Source organism: Gobius niger, assembly GCF_951799975.1.
Source record: "Gobius niger genome assembly, chromosome: 7".
Classification (NCBI taxonomy): Eukaryota; Metazoa; Chordata; class Actinopteri; order Gobiiformes; family Gobiidae; genus Gobius; species Gobius niger.
Window position 1 is genome coordinate 3171364 of NC_136858.1, and position 24592 is coordinate 3195955.

The following is a 24592-nucleotide window of genomic DNA, read 5'->3' on the forward strand; positions in this document are numbered from 1 at the left end:
TGGCCAGTCACAATATGGCCGCCATGTTTGCCACGTCAACGATCTAGAGTTTTATTAAATATTTGAAATATAACGCGCCATATTTAAACAATGTCGCATTTAAAGCGTATAGATGGTGCCATATGAAGTTTACTCTACTTCTACAAGAAAATAAATGAATTATCCCGGCTTTAAAATACACATTAACGTTAGCAACAGGCAGCTAATATATATTATATTTACATTTATTTAAGGCATACAATCAATAAAGGATCATTAAAACAGCCAGTGCGTACGAAACAATACAAAACATACATGAAGTCAAACACAACAGAAAAAAAAACAATAAAAAAACAAAGACAGTTTAGCCGAGGTTTCTGTCGGCAACACCAGTAAATGACTTTAAAACCTTTTTTTCTTTTAATACACCGTGTTCATGTTTTAGAATGTGGCGTCATCAAGTCAATTGAAGGGCAGGTACCAACTCCATGGGACAAGAAATCTCCAAAAACAAGGCAGCTAATGTTTTGAGTGTATTAATTCGATCTAAAAAACAGAAGGGACAGAATAAAAGTTAAAGTTACACAAGCAAATAACTTCATTATTAATCGTCTAAAGCAACAAATCTCTTCCTTTGCCTTTTCATTTTAGACAAATCGATACAACAAATAAAACGGATGTAACATAGAAGTTCCTCCAATCTGCCAATTCATTTCAATGGACGAGAGCTTCTGTTTGACCCAGAGGGGGCGCTAACCGTCTTAATCACGTAAATGTTGCTCCTACCGATACAAAAATCAGATTGGAGGATGTGCACGTTTGAGTCATCCAGCCCGTCAGTCTTTGTCCAGGGTCGCGGGTCGACACGTGTCGTTGATGAGCCGCAGGATGACCTTGTCGAAGGCGCCGTTGGGCAGGAGCGAGTACAGGAAGGGCATGATCCAGGCCCCGCGCCCCGGACAGTACAGCGCTCTGGGCCGGGGCGAGAGCAGCGCGTGCTCCATGGCCTCCAGCACCGGCGACAGGTCCCCCTCGGCACTCTGGGACATGGTGCTCAGGGAGGCGGGCAGCTGGGAGATGTAGCCGGGGCCGTAGTCCTCCAGGACCTCGGGCGGCGTCTGCGAGAGGAGCTCCTGTTTGTAACGGGAAATGTCGCCGCTGAAGATTTCTGAGAAGAGAGGATAGAGAAACTGATCAGACCAGTGTGGTTTCTTCCACACCGTTTCTCACTGTCTGCAGTCTTCCTCAGAGTCGGTCACTTTCTGATGATGTACACCGGTAAGACTACAGCACCATCTGATGTTTCGATCGTAACTATTAACGCAAATTCAAGTAAACTCCGCTAAATCTGTGCGGCATAAAGTGCAACTTTTCCACAGCTATTCAAACAATCCGCCATTTCCTTTGCAACTATTCCTCAACTCCGCAATTTATGTGCAAGGCTGGATTAGTGCAGGGGCTGCCAATCTAAGCCCAGGGGCCCAGCAGGCTGAAGGGCCCATGGGCGTGAGGACAAAAGGAGTTCCCTCTCTCTTTGCAGACTCCCTCACATGTAAGGCTTAATCAGGTCAGGTCTAAACCAAGACTAAATCAGGACTAAACCAGTTCTAAAGAAGGTTTGCGCCATTTTCATTGAGTTGACCCTGGGAAAAAATATGTACCTATTGGTCTGTTAAAATGTATGAGAATGCACCAAAGTGCACCATTAAAATAAAAAATAAAAATCTCTGTGGGAGGACCCCCAGACCCCACTTTTAATTATGCCCCCCCACCAGTCTGGCAGTAGCAAAGGTTCTTCCACGAGGGGCCACGGAACTCAAATTGGGGTCATTATGTTAAACTGTTTTTTCACATTTTTTTAAGCTAGTACTATGTTTAAGAAGTTACTTCTGCATGTTCAAATAAAAAATAAAAAAATAAAACATTTATCTTTTCATTGTAGAGAGAGATGGAGAGAAATCCGACAGACAGGCATACAGTATATGGGGGGCCCCTGAAAAAACTTTAGCCCAAGGGCCCATTTTACTTAAATCTGGCCCTGCTTATGCACAACTAAAGTGTGTTTCTGATTCGGTAAGTCCATTTCACTTGTTATTATATTGTGTGTATAAGTGGTGTCCAGCGCCTCTGCGGGTTTAAGTCACTTTTCCATCTGCTCCCCACTGTGAAAAATGGCTGAAAGTGAGCGGTTGAGAAAAAAAAAAACACACACTCGTCTGATTTAAAGGAAACGTTTTGCAAGTTTAACCTAAGACCAATGAGGTTAGAACAAGTGTGGGACAGGCATTTTATTGACTACATTAAAAAGAAATAACGTACGAAGGGGACTGAGCAGTTAACCTTTGGCGCTATAGGGAATATTCTGGTAAAAGTGGAGCACAAAGGTGTTAAATGATCCTCATGGGGCAGTTCAGGCAAACAATGGTTCACTGTCACGTGAAATTTGGCAGGAAGGCTCTCTGGGTTCTCCTATTACCAAAAGTCTGAGAGAAACCACAAAAATCCATCGTCGTCTGTTTTGGCCTTTGTCAAGGGAAACTTTTAAAACGACAAGTAATAATCCTGTCACCTGAAGAAGAACTTTATTTATATAGCGCCTTTCACAGACATAGTCACAAAGCGCTTTACGTGAGACAATTTTACATTCACTCCATCCTTGTTGGTGGTAAGCGAATGTAGCTTCAGTTTCCCCTGGTGTTGGGTCAGTACTGAGCCGCCATTGTGGACCAAACCTGAGCGTGATTTTGGAGTTCGGGGAAACCAGAGAACCTGCCTTCAGTCTCCTCTGATCCTCTGAAACGGTGCCCCGCCTCCAGGGTTTATCCCTGTTTCAGAGCGTGGTGTCCTGCACTGGTCAGCTCCTCCTTCCTCATGCGCAGCTCTCTCCGCTCCACCAGAAAAAGGTTTTAAAAAATGCAGCTGTACCGAGAGGGAGGGAGGTTGCTGCTTGTATAGTGCTGTGACTGTCCATCAGTAACTCACTTAAGACACCGCTACAAACTCAGAGAAGAAACGAGAAAGGAAGAGCAGCGCCTCGTGAGGATCCACTCGGAAGTCACGTGATGCTCGTGTGCATGTAGCCCATTGAAGCCACAGCTGCCCTGAGGTAGGCTGATGGAAGCGAGCGGGAGCCAGGTATTGGCAGCATTAAAGAATTAAGGTGTAAAGGTTCGTACTTGTCCTGAATCCTGACGGCTGAATGGTGGCCACGTGAACTCCCCACTGAAACATCTCCAGCCGCAGGACTCCGGAGAAGGAGCTGAGCGCGGCTTTGGACGAGGAGTAGGCGGCGAAGAGCGGCATCGGCACCGCAGCTGGAAACACAGCGATCACGATCAGAATAAACTGCAGAAAAAAAGGACATGTGTAATGATGAGTGTAATGGGGGCCTCACCTGCCAGACTGGACACGTTGACCACTCTCCCTCTGGCTCTGCGGATCTGAGGGAGGAAGGCCTGGGTCACGGTAACAGCCGACAGGAAGTTGACCTCCATCAGCCGCCGGAAGTAGGGAGTGAGTGTCAGCTCAGCGTCCACGGTGTAGAGGAGGAGCCCCGCATTATTCACTAAGCCCCACAGACCTGCAACAAATATGTAAACTCTGTAAGGCAGTGGTTCTCAACTGGGATGCAGGCAGGACGCACCAGGACGAGAAGCTGTGACCCAGACAATTTCATTTCTTATATGTAAAATACTGTGTGCATAATTGATTGATTGAATATTTTATTTCGAGCTACACAAAACAGACACAAAAGTGAGAAAAAAAAACAATAATAATAATTACAAAGCTCGAAAAGGAGTGGGAAGAAGACAAGCTTATTAACTCCCACCCCCTATTCACTTCAATAATAATAATGTGGTTGCAATAATAACATATGATTACATATTTACATCAAATGCAACAATGCATTACATTAAGTCAACAATCACAGTATGTTACACTTTATAACAAGTGTATACATTTATTTATTTATTTTTTCCTTATGCGTTATTTATGGCCATGTTAGTATTACTGTTATTCATAATCCTCATCATCATCATCATCATCATCATCATCATCATCAACATCATCACAACCCATGTAGCATTACTTGTGTCAATGTGCATGAATAATACATAACACACTCTGCATTTATTCATGAAATATATTGTATTGCCTGATCGATGCTCATGGTAACAATATTAATCTTAATGATGTGCACTTAAAAGGAATCAAGGTTCTGTTGTCTATTTTTTTTGTTTTCTCTTATGTTTTCATTTCTTCTGTGCTGGACCAGCTGCCAGAGGGGGGCAGCCCCCAAGCAACCGGTCCATCATGTGTTAAGTGTCCTATGCTGTGCATTAAAAGAGACAAGATTTAGGAGTCTGCTGCCAGACGATGCTCTCCTCGAGCAGCCGGCCCCGCTTGCCTGCCCTGTACTACGAGTTATGTTGAATGCAGAAACACACGGTTATGTACATGTTATCACTTCTGAGAATTTACTTCCTTTTTTATTACCATCAGCACCAATACCAATACTACTGACTCAATCGATTTTGTTTGATTCAAGAATAAGACATAGGTTGCTATGTATATATAATGATGATAATAACACAACAGCAATAGCCATAACTGAGTTATAGATTCTGTCGTATAATAACAATAATAATAATCATTCATAACAACAATAATAACAATAATAATAACAACAACAACAGTAATTATAATAATAATAAACTTCATCATTTGCTTGATCGGTCCTTTAATGTATATAGCACTTTCCAAAACCCATTAACAGTCAATTACCCATTTCCTCTTTCCTGTACTTTGTCCATACAATTTTTTTATATCTTGATTTGAAATGTTGAATATTTGGACATTGTTTGAGCTCTGACCCCAGTTTGTTCCAGAGTTTAACTCCACATACAGACACACACATACTTTTTCTAGTGGAAGACACTGCTTGAATCTTAAAGTTATCACACCTCCTCAGGTTATAACCCCCTTCTGTGCGTGTAAAAAGCATTTGTATCCTCGCAGGTAGCACACTGTTGTTAGCTTTATATAGAAGTTGAGCAGTAGAAAAATCAATTAAGTCATACATTTTTAACAGTTTAGATTGCAGAAATAATATATTTGTGTGATCACAATATCCTACTTTATGTATGATTCTTACAGCACGTTTTTGGAGTATAACAAGGGGGTGTAATGAACTTTTGTAATTATTTCCCCAAACTTCCACACAGTAATTTAAATATGGCAAAACTAATGAACCATATAATAAAAGCAATGCTTTGTAATTTAAAAAGAACTTGGCTTTATTGATGATTGAGATACTTTTGGAGACTTTACCTTGTATGTGTCGTATGTGTGTTTTCCAGCTTAATTTACTGTCAATGGTGACTCCTAAAAATTTAATTTCTGTTACCGTATCCAAGTCAACACCATCTATATTTATTGGGTCTAGTTTTCCATTATAATTACCAAAAAAAATTACTTTTGTTTTATTTAAGTTGAGGGACAATTTGTTACTGTCCATCCATATTTTTAATTTCCTTAATTCACGGTTTATGTTAGTTACTAAACTACTTTGATTGTCATTAGAATAGAAAATGTTTGTGTCATCTGCGAAAATCACTAATTTTAATAATTTATAATAATGCTGAACAAACATAAAGTAAACATAAAGTAAAAATATACAGCTACACTTTTCTCAAAGATAAATATTGAAAAAGATGTCTGCCTGGATCCACTGAAAATGGAAACCTTCATCTTAAAATAAATAAAAATGCCTGATCTTTCCAGAAAGCTGTGAGTGAGCGGGCGAGTGAGCGGGCGAGTGAGCGCTGCTGTGGGTTAGGTATCTTAGCCAGTCAGGTGCTCTTCCAGGATCCGTACGCCAAAAAGCTAGGTCTGAAGACAAAAAAGAAGGTCCGAGGCACAACCGACTTATAAGTAAAAATACTTTATTTTCGAGGGACACCAACGCGTTTCGACCGATTAGGGCAGACAGTGAGAAGTCATGTGTTGCCTGAGATGGACAAATAAAAATTCAGATTAAAAAACACAGCTAGTCTGGAGATACATTACTAGCTTGTGATGTGGAATGCATTAGAGTACATCTACGGAGAAAACACCACCTATTGAATACATGGTAGTTTTCATTGCATAGACACATCCAACTACAACCAGAGAGCTCAAAACATAGAAGGCCAAGTCAAATATGGAACATCTAAAGTTGGTGATAGCGCTATTACCAAGACATATCCTTGACATTGTACATACTTTTATATTGAAGCACATCTCACAGGTATCATTTCGAACCATATTAAGGCAAATATAAGGTATTATTTTGCACCAAACCTTGCATAAAACAAGGTATTGGGCCGCGGACAAAAAATAAAACAAACTCAAAAGATCTGGACCTCCTTTTTTGTCTTCTTTCCAGAAAGCTGTTTAAATATTGCGCTAATTCAATGTTTTTCAAAAGGAATTTTGTGAATGTTGTGGTGACAAAACCTCCGCAGAAGTAGCACCAGCAGACATCACATGTGCCAGCCTTGCATTGCATATTCCAAGAGGCAGCACGGTAGCACAGTGGTTAGCTCTCGGGCTTCACAGCTAGTAGGTCCGGGTTCCGTTCCCACCAGGGACGGGGCCTTTCTGTGTGGAGTTTGCATGTTCTCCCCGTGTCTGCGTAGGTTTTCCTCTACCACTAACAACATGTTAAATAGGTGAATCCTCCAGCCAGGTGTTTCTGACCACATCATGGAGATGGGGCCCACGCTGGCAGCTCACTGCTCCTACAGGTCGCCCCAGCGGCATTGAGGAAGGGTCAAATGCAGAGAATGAATTTCCCTACGGGGATTAATAAAGTATACCTTAACCTTAACCTTATGGTGACAATAAGGTCACCATAAGGTCTAACTCAGGGCAGCTGTGGCTTCAATGGGCTACATGCACACGAGCATCACATGACTTCCGAGTGGATCCTCACGAGGCGCTGCTCTTCTGCTCTTCCTTTCTCGTTCTCTGAGTTTTTAGCTGTGTCTTCAGTGAGTTACTGATGGACAGTCACAGCATTATCCAGGCAGCAACCTCCCTCCCTCTCGATACAGCCGCATTTTTTTTTTTTACCTTTTTCTGCGAACTGCATTTGTAGTTTCTGTGTTCCACATTGGTTTACTGGATGGTAGGGTTCAGCTGAAGAGTCCATACTGGTCCTGAAGAAGCAGCTTATCAGCTAAACCCATTTCAGACCTACACATTTCTTCTTCTGAGACAATGAAGAGGCACCAAGAGCCCCCAGACCTGCAGTACACTCACTCACTCACATAGTGAAAGAGTGGTTCGGGGAGCATGAGATGAATCGCTCACCACAGAGTCCAGATCTGAACCCCATTGAGAATCTTTGAGATGTGCTGGAGGAGGCTTTACACAGCGGTCACACTCTCCGATCATCAATAATTAAAAAATTATACACTGGCTCTTTTGAAAATGTGCTGTAATCAATGCTAAAGGCGCTACAACCAATATAAAACCCATTAACCCATTGTAGCAAACAGGCGTAAAGCCGCCACATTACTCTGAGTTTTTAAATGGTCAAAATCGATCCAAGGACGACTGAGAAACATCCTGTTAAAGTCTTCAATCCGAGAGCCAGGCTGTTTAAGTGCACACGCCATAAAAAGAATAGCTCTGGTGCCTCAAATATCATAAAAAATGGTCTAGATTGTTTGCACTCTACAGCTAAATCCCACAGCGCAGCACTCAATGTGTTAATTGTTATTATTTATTATTTTAAGGGAACTTTTACATGTTTTTTTAACCTGGCACGGTGACAAGGTGACAGAACTGGCATGGATATTCTGATTTGAAAGCCAGTTTAACAAATCTATGAATGAAATGACTGAATGAAACCTTTATTGCACCAAAAGGGGGAAAGCGTTCTTTAAGAAAATAACAAAAGAACCATAAACCAAAGGAGAATTTGACTGAGGAAAGCTAGTTCATTCAAAGGTTGAGCGTGGGAAGCATTTTGTATCTGTAACGTGTAATTGTGGCTTTTGCGTAAATCTATTAGCTATGTACGACATGACAGAATCATTAATAAACTTTAATAAAACTAACCATGATTCATAAATTCATCTGTCAGTTGAGAGACTGCTCCTCTAAACTTTCAGACCAGAGGGTTTATTACATGAAGCCCGAGAGACAATGGGTGAAGTACTCGGTGTTCCTCAGATGAATGCCAAGGGCCTGTTACGAAAACAGTATTTTACGATCAAGCAAATGACTTTTATATATTCAAGGCAGGGCGGTCACAGAGCGTGACTTCTAATGGAAGTAATGATCCAACCACAACTATGCAGATGACACTCAGATCTATGTTTCACTGACGGCAGGTGAACATGGGCCTGTTCACTCTGTCACTGCATCCAACAGATCAGTCAGCTACACTCAGACAAAACGGAGATCATTGTTTTTGGCCCACAGAGAGAAAGTGTGATCAGCCACCTCGAGGCTCTCTATCTAAAACCGAAAACTCAGGTCAGAAATCTAAGAGTACCGCACTATTGAGCGCACCTAAATATAAGCTGCACCAACTAAATTCACAAAGAAAAAAGAAAAGAAAACACCTGAGATTGCAGAGGGAGCTCAGAGCTTTGTCTGGTCAGAGGATCAGGTCATAAATGATATTATTTGGCCCGACTACAGCACGCGCAGGGGAGGGTTTAAGGAAAAAAGGCTAAGCAGCAGGATGGGGATGAACAGCGCCATGGAGCATTGGTGGAGAGATGACGGAACTGCATCACCAAAATCATTAGGAAGATTGTGTGTATCATGCGTTTACTACTGGCTTCTGAATAACAGGTTGGTTCATGGAGGCCCTTGACTGTTGGGGCCCCAGGCAGCCTTGCCTCATGGCAAGCTACGCCTCTGCATAACATGTAAACATTCACAGGACAGCGTGGAATAAGTGAGTACACCCCCTGAATCTCGCTGAACTGCAGAGCAGTTTTGTTAAGAGGAATGGTCCAAGATTCATCCTTATCGCTGTGAGCGTCTAATCTGGAACTACAGGAAACGTTTGGATGAAGTTATTGCTGCTGAAAACCAGCTATTTAATACAGGGGTTCACTTACTTAATCCACACTTTTGTGAATGTCTCAGGTTTTTCTGCAAAATATCCTGATAAACGTGAATTCATTTATTTATTGATGACAGCAGATTGTCCAGGCCCTGAGGCAACAAAACAGCCCCACACCATGATGCTCCTGCTCCAGACTCACCGTGAGGAGAGGGTTTTGATGCTGCTGTTCCATTTGTCCTCCACACATGACGTTGTGTGTTCCTCCCAAACTAGATTTATGTATAAGAAAGGTTTGAATAAATCACTGAACTCACCTTTTCCTCCCAGCTTTTCCTTTATGTGCTCTTTTGCCTGCGTGATGTGTTCGAGGTTGGTGATGTCCATGTGTAAAACTGTGATGTGTTCAGGTTCCCGCTCCCTCAGGCTCCGGGCCCCGACGCCTTCGCTGTCCAGGACCCCGGCGAAGACGTGCAGGCCACGCCCGCTCAGCCGGAGGGCCAAGGCGTGACCGAATCCCGAGTCGCAGCCTGGAGAGGGCAGAGCGGGGGTCAAAATGTGCAAAGAAAAAACAGCAAGTGGAATCAAAAAATGTGACACAAATGCTTTCAAATCATCAGTGCAAATAGTGTCTGGAATAAAATCTCAATCTATCCTTGCGCTGATGTTCGGAGCATGAACTTTGCATCGAGGCTCAGGCCGGAATCATTTCACTTTAGAACCTACAATATCAGTAAATCAAAGCCCTGCGTCGCCCGTGTGCTGAAGAGAATCCAGTTTTTCCAGTTTTAGAAATACGACTGATTTCAAACTTGTAAGAACAACTCTCCTCTCACCTCCAAGCAGTAATTAATTTTGTAGAGTCAATATTGTAGCCACAGTCGTTCACACGCCGGGATCCTCACAGCAAAAAGGTTCTGTGTGGAGTTTGCATGTTCTGCTTGTCCATAAAGAAATGATCAAACTGATTTGATCATTTCCTGTCACTCAGAGAATAGATTTTAAAGGTGCATCATGAAGTGAGTGAGGTACGGATGGAGTGCGAGATCAGCAGTGATGCGGTCGTTGTATCGGACTGTCGAGGTGAAGAGGGAGCTGAGTCGGGGCAAAGCTCTCGATTTACCGATCGATCTAGGTTCCCACTCTCACCTATGGTCATGAGATTTGGGTAATGACCGAAAGGATGAGATCGCGAATACAAGCGGCCGAAATGAGTTTCCTTTGCAGGGTGTCTGGGCGCACCGGAGTAGAGTTGCTGCTCCTTCATGTTGAAAGGAGCAGCTGAGGTGACTAGGGCATCTGCTCCGGATGCCTCCTGGTTGCCTCCCGCGGGAGGTGTTCCAGGCATGCCCTATTGGGAGGAGGCTTCGTGGAAGGCCCAGGACACACTGGTGGGTCTATGTCTCCGAGCTGGCCTGGTGTCGGGAAGTCTGGGCATCTCTGCTGAGACTGCTGCCCCCACGACCCGGCCCCAGATAAAGCGAACGAAAATGGATGGATGGAGGTGCATCTTTTATGCACAAAAAAAAAACTTGATATTGGGCCGTATGTGACCTTTAAATGACCCAGCGCTGTTAGCGTAGCACAGTGGTTTCACTATAGGGATAATAAGTCTGAATGACAGTAGCCTGGCATCCAAACTAATCTCCGATGTTTATGATTTAATAAACAGGAGACTAGTCTGGCGACTCTGTCGTATAAAGCTACTGCTTGAGGCGGGACTAATGTGGGACAACCGAAGCGCATAGCAGCCAATGAGAACATAGCGGATGTGACGACAGAAACAGCGACAAGAAAGTTGTCGTCATTCGGACATTAACAATGGCGCTCCTGCCACACAGAGTTCAGTAAATGACTTCTGTCGTTTATGTCAGAAAAACTTAAGAATACAAGCATACCGGAGCATTACGTGAAGTGGTTGCTTGTGTTGAAAAACTACAAAACAAAGGTGCAACAACATGACGCCCGTTCAGGGAGCTGCTCTGATTGGTCGGTAGGCTCCATATCACTGCGTCACTTCCTTTGAAAGCGCTCAATGGAGTGTTGCCAGACCCTCTTCTGTAAAGAAGCGGAGTCTGGTTGACGAGACTAGAATGACAGACAGGGTCTGTTGTGAGCTGTTTTTACTGTATCTGTCATTAATCATTCTATTGCATTTAGGTGTTTAAAGAGATACATTTATAGAACTGTATATATACATACCGCCTTTGCGATGCCCAATCCCGTCAGACCTTGGAAGCTAAGCAGGGAAGGGCCTGGTCGGTACTTGGATGGGAGACCGTTTGGGAACACCAGGAAGCCTAGCGAATGTAGTGAGTGAGTGAGTGGTTGGTGGTGGTCGGAGGGGCCGATGGCGCAGACTGGTTGCCTCGCTTCCGTCAGTCTACCCCAGGGCAGCTGTGGCTACAATAGTAGCATACCACCACCGAGTATGGAGTGAACGAATAGTGCAATGTAAAGCGTCTTTGAGTGTCCAGAAAAGCGCTATATAAAACCAATGCATTATTATTATTAGTATATTACTTAAATTAAGAAATAAATGGAGATAGTGGACATGGACATTTCTGAACTCAACAAAAGGGTATTAAAAAAGCATCATCTGCCAGTTTTAAAGGTGCGTAATGGAAGGCTGCCCCTGGACTCTGGAGGAGGTGAGGGACAGGAGGGTGTTGCAAAGCTCACCTCCATCATGGACAACACCTCCCACCCACTGCACGGGACTGTAGAGGAGCTGAGCAGCTCTTTCAGTGGCAGACTGAGACACCCTCAGTGCAAGAAGGAGCAGGTCCTTCATCCCCACTGCTGTCAGACTGTACAAGTAACATGTGCAATAATGACTATGCAAAAATTATGTGCAATAATCCCTGTATAAACCTAATTTTAATCTCTGTATCAATGTAACTCTACATGCCCCAAGACTGAAAGAATTCGCACTGCTGGCATCTTTTATAATCTGCTCTAACTTTATTTTTTTGTATTGTTATTATTCGCATTCTTAGTACATAAGATACCTTTATTTACTTTTTAATTGATTGCACATTTCCTGTCTTTTTTGCACTACTTGAGTGTTTCTTTAGAGCTGATTTAACAAGTGAATTTCTCCATTGTCAGATCGATAAAGGATTAAAGGAACAAATGCGTAATTGACCTTATTGTTACCCAGCTGCTTTATGATTGGTCAGCATGGCACTTTTACTTTCAACCACAGTGGCCTGTATAACCCTCCAGGATCAATTGTTTTGTGGTGAAAGGGTCTATTAGCTGAGAAAACCTACCAGAAACTCTTAAAAAGTGGATGCTTTGTTTATTTGAGACAATGTGGACTTGACCGTGCTTCCTTTTGCTGTCATGTGTTTGCGAGATAACGTCTGGTTCTGGTGCAGCTGATAGAGCGCAGGTGTGGCTCATTCTTGTCAAATCAAAGTAAAGAACGAAGAAGTCATTAATCCAACAGACTTCAGCAAAAACGCCTCGGGGAGAATGTGGTGCACCTCACTCTGACGACAGCATGAACATTGTGTCTGTGGCGTGCGCCAGCGGCAGTCTGTTGGGCCGCGGCCACATATTCTTTGATCCGAGGGCGGAAACCAGTTTGAAGAAACCATAACGGTACTTTCTTAATCCGCCCTCACAGTCACACACGTCTAGTTTTTAGTTTAGTCTATTTAAGCAGAAGCCCTTTATGAGAGACCAACAAGCCCGGTTAGAACCTAGATGGATGGATGGATGGATGGATGGATGGATGGATGGATGGATGGATGGATGGATGGATGGATGGATGGATGGATGGATGGATGGATGGATGGATGGATCCATCCATCCATCCATCCATCCATCCATCCATCCATCCATCCATCCATCCATCCATCCATCCATCCATCCATCCATCCATCCATCCATCCATCCATCCATCCATCCATCCATCCATCCATCCATCCATCCATCCATCTTTCTTCCGTCTCCGGGTCGTGGGGGCAGCTGTTGGAGCAAATCACATTGCACCAGCCCCCTATGGCGCCTCCTGAAGGTGGTGGGTCCACAGAGGGACGGCCTCACGATTCAAACCGAGCCTGTTGGTCTCTCATAAGGGGCTTCTGAACCGCTCTTTGTCTGACCCGTCTCTTAGGAACTGTTTGCCCTGGGAGACCCTACCAGGGGCACGAAGCCCCGACAACAGAGCTCCAAGATCATTCAGGTGCTCTAACCCCTCCACCACGTTAAGGTGGCGGTTCCAGGAGGGGCAGAACAGTTTATTTAATATACATGGATTTCAGTCTTGGTGAGGAGTAAAACCATTAAATCTAAAGAAAAAGGCCCGGATTAAAGTTATAGTTTATTGTGATTAAACATAATGATCACATTATATTTAATCACAATAACAACCACCCCTGGATCTCGCAAATGGTCGGTGTCTTTGTGGCTCTTCACAGGATCCAGGTTGAACATTCGGCTAGTTATAGCCACTCCCGGGTCCGAGCGTATGTTCTCTGTATTTGACCCATCCTTCGATACCGCAGGAGACAGGCGCCTCCAGATGTACATATATACACATGTATCCATGGGAGGATTTGCCTATTGTACATGTTTTTTTGTGGTCAGTGAATCCCGAGTACCTGGAGGAGACCTATACGCAAACACAGAAAGGCCCCGTCCGGGAATCAAACCCGGGACCTTCTAGCAGCGATGCCTGAGCTCTAACTGCTGCGCCACCGTGACCCCAATCTATTTAAACGAGTCTCATTATCAAGGAAGAACTGTTTCCAACACTTAGTAACAAACAAGGAACACACACAAAACAAACTGTACAAAGTAGACGTTCCGTAAATAATGATGAACTCATTCAGTCCAGAAAGACCTGTTTCAAACACTTCAGTTACACTATAATTGCTGAGTCATTATACAGCAGTGACATACTGTACAAGAGCAGCGGGACACTCCCTTTTCCCAGAGACACAAACTTTACTGCCGGGGACATGAAGCGTAATCTTAGACGACAAAAGGCTGGATTCAGGTCAACGAACCCGGAAAACATCGGTGTTCTACAAAGGAAACACTGGTCTATGGCACGAAAACAAACTGTGATACGACGTCATCTAAAATCATAATGAAGACCTTTTTTTGGCCAAACGTTTTTGCACCAATATGGGGAAAAAAAGTATAATATAAGTTGCAAGTTTACAACATTGGGCATATCTTAATGTCAAGAAGCCAACACTGCACTTCTGTTGTTTGTTCATCAAGACAAACATCTTTTTGAGCGTCACAGAAATTTATATTTAACCTCTAAACCACATGTGTCAAGGTCGCGGCCCACAAAAAAGTATAACCAGTTTGCTCACTCCAGCCACTAGGGGGCAGCTTAAATTTAAAAAAGGAAAGAATTTCACACGTGTCCAGCAGAGGGCACTGACATAATCAAAAATCAGGATATAAACAGCATATTATAGCCATGTGGTAAATGGTCAGTCTGCCCCAGGGTGGCTGTGGCTACAATAGTAACTTACTGCCATGAGTGTGGAGTGAATGAATAATGACTTCATGTAGTACTTTGAAAAACATGACACAAATACCTCTTGTCAATGCCCGAAAACCAGGGCCAGGGTTATGAACCTGGATGGGAACCTTTGGAATGGTTGGCGGAAGGTAGAAGCCAGGCTGTGCTTCTTGAGATCTGAATAAACAATCTATCCTTCCTCAGATTAGAATGACGAAATAAAATCCATACTATCACGTACTCCTCCAGCAAGAACAGCAACTTAATCTAATACTCACTGATAATAAGTGAAAGGGCAACGTGACCGGAGGAACTTCTGCGGTGACGTTTCTTTCCCTCTTGAAGATCAAACTGCCTCGAGTAAACAAACTTCTTATCGATTACGTTTGCTCGAGGACCAGAGCCTGATGTTGCACACAGGCTTGGAAGAAGTTACACCGGATTTATGAACATAAACTCGAAGCTCCATCATCTATGACCAGAGGCGGGATTTGGGAACCAAGCCATGATGGAGCGAGAGACCTGCTGTCCTGGTTAAGGTCTTCAGGTTAATGTGACCTCTGCATATGACCCATCCTTCGACGGGACAAGGATCTGTGTGCGACAGCAGTGCTGCGTCTGGAGACCTATCTCCAGATGTGGAGTCAGGCTGATGGTCAGAATCACCTGGCTGGAGGATTCACCTATTGTACATGTTTTAGTGCTAGGGGAAACCGGAGTAACACGGAGGAAACCTACGCAGACAAGAGGAGAACATGCAAACTCCACACAAAGAGGCCTCGTCCAGGTGAAACAGCCCGGGACCTTCTTGCTTCTTGCAGGTGCTTTGAGGACTGATCAGTCTCATGTATGAGGAGCAATAACATTATAACACTTGTATTGCTCTTTACAAGCCTGAATTACTAAGTTTTTCAAAGCAAAGTAAAAGCAGTCCTTATTCATTGACGCCATATTCGGTGGTGGTAAGCTACTGTTGTAGCCACAAGTGCCCTGGGGTAGACTGACGGAAGCGAGGCAACTAGTCTGTGCCATCGGCCCCTCCGACCACCACCAACCACTCACTCACTCCATTGGCCCAGGCTCCCGGTGTTTCCTCATTCTATTTGAGCAATGATGTTAATGAAATTCTCATTAATTTATCACAAAAATATGAATATGTTTGGTGGGGAAGGAGCTTCGCCAAATGACTGGCCCAGTTACCAATGACCTTCGAGAAATCTGGCCCAGTAAAATGTAAATGAACAGCCCTGTCATATGTTTTCTGGTATTGGCTCCGATATCCGATACCAGTATCAGATCATCCGTATCATCCCTAATTTTGACAAGGTCTGAGCAATAAAACATAATTACAAAACCAGGTGAGCAGCTGAAGCCATGCACAGTTTACGGCTAGTGTTAGTTTCTGCATTTCTATAATTCATTTACAACATTAGCACGACTTGATCCATTCATTCATCCACCCTTTGTCGTAGTCGCACATCCACCCACACACATTCCTACACAATAAGAGACTAAAAACACAACTTTCATTTAAGACTTAGACGTGAACCAGACTGACCCAAACAAAGTCCTGCAGAGCAGAGAGGGATCTCACAGCTTCAGGGTCTTGATACTAACTTCAAACTGTCAGTTGTCGTCCAAATTCATTCTTAAAGTTTTCCTCATTAAATCGCTGCTTCAACTGGAGGAGGACAAAACCAATCTTGTTCCACGACTAGAGAAAAAAAATCAGATTACTGTGAGTCATGTGACAAAACGCCTCCCACTGCAATATTGCATAATGTTTCTAATGTAAATATCAACTGAACCTGAACTGAACTCACAAAGCGCTAACTGCTCAGCATTCCTTTCCTCCTGACTTTGTCAACTGTCAGAGAAAGGCAGGAGGGATTTCAACAACCACAGAACACAGACATCATGAACCAGGAAAATAATCAAGTACTTTCCCGGAAATGTTAATAAGGGATTAGCAACAGCTAACATACAAAGCGATATACATTTTTCTGTGTATGGAGTCGGGCCCGACAAATATATCACCGTATTTTTAATATCTGCGATAGCCGATATCAGCCTTTTATCGGCCGATATCTCCGGAACCAAACGTGATAGAGACTTCCCGTTTTCTGCACTGGAAAAGGCTCAGTCTGAGCCCTTCCAACACAACTTCCTAGGCCTCAGGGGAGCGGAGAAATTTCACGGTCACCAGTTTGTTCACCTATTTTACATATTTTATGTTTTAGATTTTTGTGTATCATTTGAACCATAAGAGATATAGGGCTAGATCTTGTGCCTGGCACAGACTGGCGCAAACTCTAGCCCAGGGGTGCACACAGTAGGGCCCGCCAGAGGGTGACCTACTTTTGCGACGCATCTGGTTAATACAACTCTCTCTCCAATTCATTCTCAATGGTGAATATGGATGCAGTACACATTTTGGCCACCAGCGACAAATTGGGGGCGCTGTTTCACTCCTTTCGCAAAATTAAGGAAACACTGTTGTGGTGTCTTGGTGTTTATCAATCACAGAGCGTTGTAACATCAACTTTCTCAGTTTTACAACTGTTATTGCAAAGCTTGTTGAAATCAACAAAGCTACATGTTCAAAATTGACTTATAAAAGAATTGATGCTGAACTGACACTTTCAAAATGATCAAATGTGGCATTTTTTTCTGAGTTAACAAATGACTGAGGTAAAGTCACTGAAGGCTAAACTGTGTTGTTTACATTTTGCACTATATTGCTACAATTGTTGATTTTGTTAAACTAAAACTAGGATTTCGCCATAGTCAACATTTGTTTTAAAGTAACATGTTATTTGCGTGGATACAATCAAATGCAAATATATACCGAAAAAAATAAAGTGACTTATTATTTGCAGTTATATGTGTTTCACACTTTGTTTCAGACAAAACGTTTGTGCGCCCCTGCTCTGACCCCATGGCTGTTTTCTGAGAGTTGCTGCTGTTTCACTTTGTGCCGGCGCCGCTCGGTGTTTATGAGGAGAGAAGAGGTCGACGGGGGCGTGGTTTATTGCGGGCAGCACTTGTGGGTGTTGTGGGCTCTCACGGGTCAGGCTGGGAACTTTGTCGGCCCCACCCTGAGCCCCACCTTCGTGTCTGGAGGGAGGAGGAGATACAGCCTGGGCCGGTCCCGCTGTGGCTCGGATCGGCGGCCGCAACAAGTGCACATGTTCACCCCCCGCTCCTCCACGACCCTGCACTTGCCACTGGGAGTGTGACAATATATCGATTTTCCGATATATCACGATATTTTGTGGGACGATACCAATACCTTTTTAGGGCAGCAGGGGGCAGTAGGGGGCAGTACGAACCAAACACACAAATAATGCGTTTAGACACTTAGGCCCAGAGACTGACCGTTTTTGTTTTGGAACTCATGCAGCTGCTATATCAACTAAACATATAAATATACAGCGCCCCCTGCTGTCACAGTTTAACACTGACACGTTTAGAAGCTTCGCACACAGGATTATTAATGTAACACTAAATGTTTAACTATAGGCTATTTGAAAGATAAAGAAAAATCTTTCAAATAACCATCGGCCATGCCAACCCCCGTCATATCGGTATCGGACGCTGAAAAGGCCCTAGTCTGGAGGTGAGATTATGTTTATTTGTCAATAGTAGACATTAGAAACAATCTTAATATTTTGAGTAAATTCTTAACCTCTTGCCACCCGCCTAAACAAAATGCATTCTGTCCTCTTTGGCTATTATATAGGCCTGTGTAGCACCTAACTTGAAATTTATTTTTAATTTTTTCATTTTTGTTCAATTTTTGTCACTTTTTGGTTGAGTTTTTGTCACATTTTTGTTGAGTTTTTGTCACTTTTTGGTTGAATTTTTGTCACTTTTTGGTTGAGTTTTTGTCACTTTTTGGTTGAATTTTTGTCACTTTTTGGTTGAGTTTTTGTCACATTTTTGTTGAATTTTTGTCACTTTTTGGTAGAGTTTTTGTCACATTTTTGTTGAATTTTTGTCACTTTTTGGTTGAGTTTTTGTCACTTTTTGGTTGAGTTTTTGTCACATTTTTGTTGAATTTTTGTCACTTTTTGGTTGAGTTTTTGTCACTTTTTGGTTGAGTTTTTGTCACTTTTTTGTTGAGGTTTTGTCACTTTTTGGTTGAATTTTTGTCACATTTTTGGTTGAGTTTTTGTCACTTTTTGGTTGAGTTTTTGTCACTTTTTGGTTGAGTTTTTGTCACTTTTTGGTTGAGTTTTTGTCACTTTTTGGTTGAATTTTTGTCACATTTTTGGTTGAGTTTTTGTCACATTTTGGTTGAGTTTTTGTCACATTTTTGTTGAATTTTTGTCACTTTTTGGTTGAGTTTTTGTCACATTTTTGTTGAATTTTTGTCACTTTTTGGTTGAGTTTTTGTCACATTTTTGTTGAATTTTTGTCACATTTTGGTTGAATTTTTGTCACATTTTTGTTTGAGTTTTTGTCACTTTTTGGTTGAGCTTTTGTCACTTTTTTGTTGAATTTTTGTCACTTTTTTGTTGAGTTTTTGTCACATTTTTGGTTGAGTTTTTGTCACTTTTTGGTTGAGTTTTTGTCACTTTTTGGTTGAGTTTACAATACATCCTTGTTTTCTTCTCATTTTTTTGTGGCTGTTTTGGTTCTTTTTTCCCAAGAAGCTTTTTGATTAGGGTAAAGCCAAACTGGAGAAAATGGAATCCGTTCAGGTGGGAGTTAAGAGGTTAAAGCTTGCGTGTAAAGAAGAGGCGCCGTCTCGCTCTCTTAGCAAAGCTATTTTAGAACTCCAGTTCAGCTCATGGGAAAGAGTCACACCCGATCATTCACATTTCTCAGCAATCTGCACATCAGACGCATGAATAATAATAAGCACCTGATGACAAAAGTATGTAACTAGTTTTACACATGTTTTTGAAGTGTTCAAAACTTCAACTCCCTTGAACAACATTCTGTCCCTCCTCACGATAATGACAAAGTGGAGACGAAAACGAGGATGAAAGCTCAACCAAAGAGTGACAAACGTGCCGGAAAAGTAACAAAGAAATAACAAAAGAAAAGCAACAATAACACAGTAACATTTTCTCCTGTTATTTTCCAGGTATAAAGTTAAGTTATACTTTATTCATCTCAGAGAAATTCATTCTCTGCATTTGGCCCGTCCTCAGTGTCTCTGGGCGAGCTGTGGGAGCAGTGAGCTCCAGCGTGGGCCGCCGCTCAGGGACCCGTCTCCAGATGTGGAGCCAGGCTGGTGGTCAGAAACACCTGGCTGGAGGATTCACCTATTGTAGGGCTGAAACAACTAATCGATTAATCGACGACTAATCGATTATTGAAATAGTCGACAACTATTTTAGTAATGGATTAATCGTTTTCTGGTTCACACAGACTCAAATAGAGCAAAAATAACATGAAAATGTAGTATTTTTGATGAAAACCTACTTTGTTTTTATAGCAAGTGTATGTAGTTCACTTTGTACATTGTAAATTTCATGAATATCTGTTTGTGTCTCATCCAATCAGAAACAGAATTAGCACCAAGAGCCTCCAACAAACATTGACTTTACGTTTACTCCATCAACACGTCCTCAAGCGGATCCACTTTAGCTTTATGTTATAAAAAAATAGAAAAAATAAAATTTTCCTACACCATTCATAGCCAAGCGACTAATCGTAAAAATAGTCGATGGATTAATCGATTACAGAATAATCGCAGCCCTAACCTATTGTATATGTTTTTACCACAAACCTACGCAGACACGGGGAGAACATGCAAACTCCACACAGAAAGACCCTGTCCAGGTGGGAATTGAACCCAGGACTAGGGATGCACCGATACCACTTTTTCTAAAACCGATACGAGTACGAGTACTTGGATTTAAGTGCTCGCCGATACCGAATACCGATACGAGTACAAGGCATTTTCTTCAACATTCTTACTGTTTTCCACAGCAGATTGGTTTGTAATTAGCAAATTTACTCATTTACATTTCCTTAAGTAGGCTACACATTTAAGAGCAGTTATTAGAATTGTGCTGATGCCATTTATATATTTATTTTTATTTTCATTCAATATAATTTTTATTTTTTTATTGCACCGTCCATCATAGACAGAAAAGCCCATGTCCAAAAGCTCCCCAATTCCTGTGCTTTATTCATTTATTTTTATTTAACGATATTATTGAGATGTTACTTAAATGGTCTCTTTTCGTCTTTACTTAAGCTCCGTGTGGATTTTCTCGTGTGTTTTGTAGCAACTTAGCGAGTAGCTACAGCGTTTTCATTGTTCTGCTGCAGCTCATTTTCGCTCAATATAAACATGCTGTGTGTCTTTTATTTGGATTTTCTGAGGACTTTTTAGTCGCTGGGTTAGTTTTTCAGATGAATAAACCCCTGGGCTTAAAACGGCGTCAGAATGGCCAAAACTGCGGTAGCCGCTAGTTAGCAACGTTAGCCTGTATGTTGTAAACACTGCAGACGCTGCAGCGCTAACAACATTTAGCTCTGGTTAAATCCAGCTCAGACTCTGGTTTAGAGAGCGCAGTTTGTAATAAAGTCAGCTCTATGTGGATTATGGTATTTCCACTAAAGAATTCTCCAGTTTGTTGCTTCTTCTCTCCTCAGCTGAGAGCTGCGCCTCGTAGGTGCACTGGCCGCACGTCAAATGGTATCGGTTTCTGGTATCGGGACCTCATGAATGAGTACGAGTATGAGTACAAGCCTGTGGTATCGGCCCGATACCCGATACTGTTATCGGTATCGGTGCATCCCTACCCAGGACCTTCGGACTGTGCGGCACAAGCGCTTGTAAAAGGAAAAAGGATCAAAATGAGACAGAAATGAAGATGAAAATGCAACAAAAACGTGACAAAAAAGACCACAACAAAGCTACAAAAACGCACTAAAGAAACGCAATGAAAAAGTAACCAAAACATGTAAAAAAGTGACGACAGGGCAACAAAGCATGAAAACATCTTGGATCAGACTTCAGGTGTAGCTTAAGGGATTAAGAGAGTTCTAACCAGTTGTTTGACTGTGGGTTTGGTGAATCTCCCTCTGAAAGAAGAGACTTTAAACAAAGTGGTTCACTCAGCGGCAGGACTCACATACAGCGAGCGAATAGAACAGATACTTGTCATTATACACAGGCAGAATGAAACTTGTTTGGTTCTCGAAGTCTCATAAATAAAACAGCACGGTGGCGCAGTGGTTAGCTCTCGTGCCTCACAGCTGGAAGGTCCCGGGTTCAATTCCCACCTGGCCGGGCCCTTTCTGTGTGGAGTTTGCATGTTCTCCCCGTGTTTGCGTAGGTTAGTGGTAAAAACATGTGCAATAGGGGAATCCTCCAGCCAGGTGTTTCTGACCAGCCTGGAGACGGGTCCCTGAGCGGCGGCCCACGCTGGCTCACTGTCCTACAGGTCGCCCAGAGAACAGAGAACTCATTTCTCTGCAGAGATGAATAAAGTATAACTTAATTTAAGAGACTAGATGCAAGTTGGTCTTTTTATACTCACTACTGCCACCTCAGGTCTTGTGCGTAACTGCAGCCTCTATATTAAGCTCGTGCATGACAGCACTTTGTACACTGAGCGACAGTGCAGGATTTTAGAGGCAGTTGTGGTGAACAGGTCTGAGCTCATTCTACACATTAGGACATGGCTGGAACATGTAGGGGGAGGAAAATGCTTAGTTTTAACATTTTTAAACTCTGTATAGTCCCTTTAGCTTATAAAAACAGATTTGATGAAGCTAACAGCTTGGTGGTAAAAACTGTTCTTCAATCTGCTGGTGTGAGTCTTTAAGGGCGTTTTCACACAGGCTGTAGTTAAGTCGACCTAAAGAGACTCTCAGCACTTTAGGGTCAGTGTGAATCTGACCGCAGCACTTTAAGAACAGCCGCTCCGACTGCGGCTGAACCAGGAGGTCTTGGAGCCTGAGCCGCCCTCTGCGTCGGAGAGGGTGTGGTGTGAACGTGGCCGACCTCTGGTGAACTATTCTCGCTCTGATGCCTCTTCTTCGCATGAAGAAAGAAAGACTACGCGCTGCATGAGGACGTTCGGATTAGCCTGACGAGGCAAACTGGATTCTCCTTCTCCTTCTGGAATCCTCATGGTTCACCTCCTGCTGCAGTGAAACGTTCCTCTCCAGGTGCCGAGGGACATTTCTCTGCGCTTCACGTCTATAAGCCTCAGTGTTTTTGACCAGGAGGGAGAGGAGTGACCACAGCGTAATATCGGGAAGTGTGCCTGTATGTGCGGGCGGGTCGGTGTCGGCACATGGAAAGGTTGTTCAGGCCCAGTAACGTTTTACAGCCTGATCACTGAGACTCCATTTATTCCATATGGCTCGTTACGGGGCCAGAGGAGAACAGAACTGGCTCAGACCTGGGTTGGTAATGGTATCATTTAGTACCTAATATTTTTTTATCATCAAACATCATGTTATTTCATAATAAATTTGTATCACGAAATAACGTGATCCATGTATTGCACAAACATGAAATTATCTTGAAATGAGAAAACAATGCGAAAACAATAACACATACGCAAGTGAGATCAGGACGCTTCCGAATGGGGAGACCGGGGCCATGGGGAGACCAGGTCACATTACTTTTTATAGCCACACTAGAGGGCGCTGTATGCCGGTACTGTGATATAGTACATGTTCTTTCAATCTGCTTTGCAACTGTTTTAAACTGGTTTGCATTTTTATCTCATAAAGCAAAAAAAGTTAATCCATCCATTTTCTTCCATCGGGGAAACCGTTGGAGTTGCCCAAAGCACATTGCACCTGCCCCTACGGCGCCACCTGCAGGTGGTGGGTCCACAGACGGTCGGCCTCACGGTTCAGACCTGGTGGTCTCTCAGACCGGGCTGGGACCTGTTTGCCCTGGGCGACCCTACAGGGGCACGAAGCCCCGACAACAGAGCCCCAGGATCATTCAGGCTCAAACCACGTGAAGGTGGCGGCTCCAGGAGGGGATTTAACTGTACTTTTGCAAGTAGTTTTTTCCTATGGTACTTTTTACTTCTTTTTGAGTAATATTAGAGTCGCCTATCAGTAAAGTATCTGTACGGTTTTGAAGCGTAAAATAGATGTTTTGTTGAAACATTATTCGGATTTAAGCTTACTCAGCACCCACAGTAACATTGTCTCCAAGTATGTTTTTGTACTCTTACTCAAGATTGTGTCACTACGTTTTACTTCTACACCAGTGGCTACTCTACACACCTCTGTGTTTCGTTTACTTTATATTTCAGGTAGTTCCTTTAATGTGCGTTTTTGACCTTGTAGTGACCAAGCAGCTGCATGAGTGGTCAGCATGGTGCCTTTCTCTTGGACGCTCAGGATCAATTGTTTGGAAGGTTTCGCTGCTGTTGGAGCCTCGCACCCGGAAAACCTACAAAACAATTTATCCTGGCGCTTTGTAGAGACCACCATGATAGACAGTAAATGCACCATGCTTCTTTCCACATAAAAGGTTGCATGATGCACCTTTAAGGTATCTCATAATTCATGTCATGGAAACAGACACTAAATCAAACTTGCACGCTGCAGGAGCATTTTCCCACGCGCCTGTCTACACATGTGGAGGCCTAGTCACCTCATTACTCTGAGTAAATATTTCCCTTTGCTCTGAGTCCTTGGAGAAGTCCTACCTGTGACCAGCACGGCTCTCCCGGCCGCGGGCAGCAGCGTCTCCTCTCGGCTCCTGACGCACGTCCACAGCGCGCCGCAGACCAGCGCCGCTCCCGCCGCCGTGACCCCTGACCACGTCCCCCATAGGCCACACACGCACGCGCACAGACCCCAAGCGGCCACGCACAGGCAGAGGCACGCGGGCAGCAGCGCGCGCACCAGCCCCATGGCAGCAGGCAGCGCACGCACAGAGACGCGAAAGAGAGAGAGGGAGAGGGGGGGAGGACACCTGCCAGGAGCGCGCGCAGGTAAGTGTTTTTTCCGACAGGTGACACCACCCCCGCACGCGCTGTTACCGGGCCACACCCACCGCACGAGACAGCCAAACTAAACCGTGAAAATGATCTGATGAGCTT

The 24592-nt window shown here is 43.4% G+C and overlaps 2 protein-coding genes across 3 annotated transcripts in view; one reads left to right on the forward strand and one right to left on the reverse strand.

Moving 5' to 3' along the window:
• The window catches only part of mgat4c (mgat4 family member C), a 567909-nt gene that overhangs the window by 518392 nt on the left and 24925 nt on the right, over positions 1-24592 (forward strand). The gene's annotated exons all lie outside the window — the stretch shown is intronic.
• Positions 816-24404, reverse strand: hsd17b2 (hydroxysteroid (17-beta) dehydrogenase 2; the record flags this gene model as incomplete). Its single annotated transcript, XM_079559355.1, has 5 exons — positions 816-1147; positions 3156-3293; positions 3374-3559; positions 9367-9579; positions 24197-24404. 5 exons carry the CDS (start codon positions 24402-24404, stop codon positions 816-818), a joined length of 1077 nt encoding a protein of 358 aa, XP_079415481.1.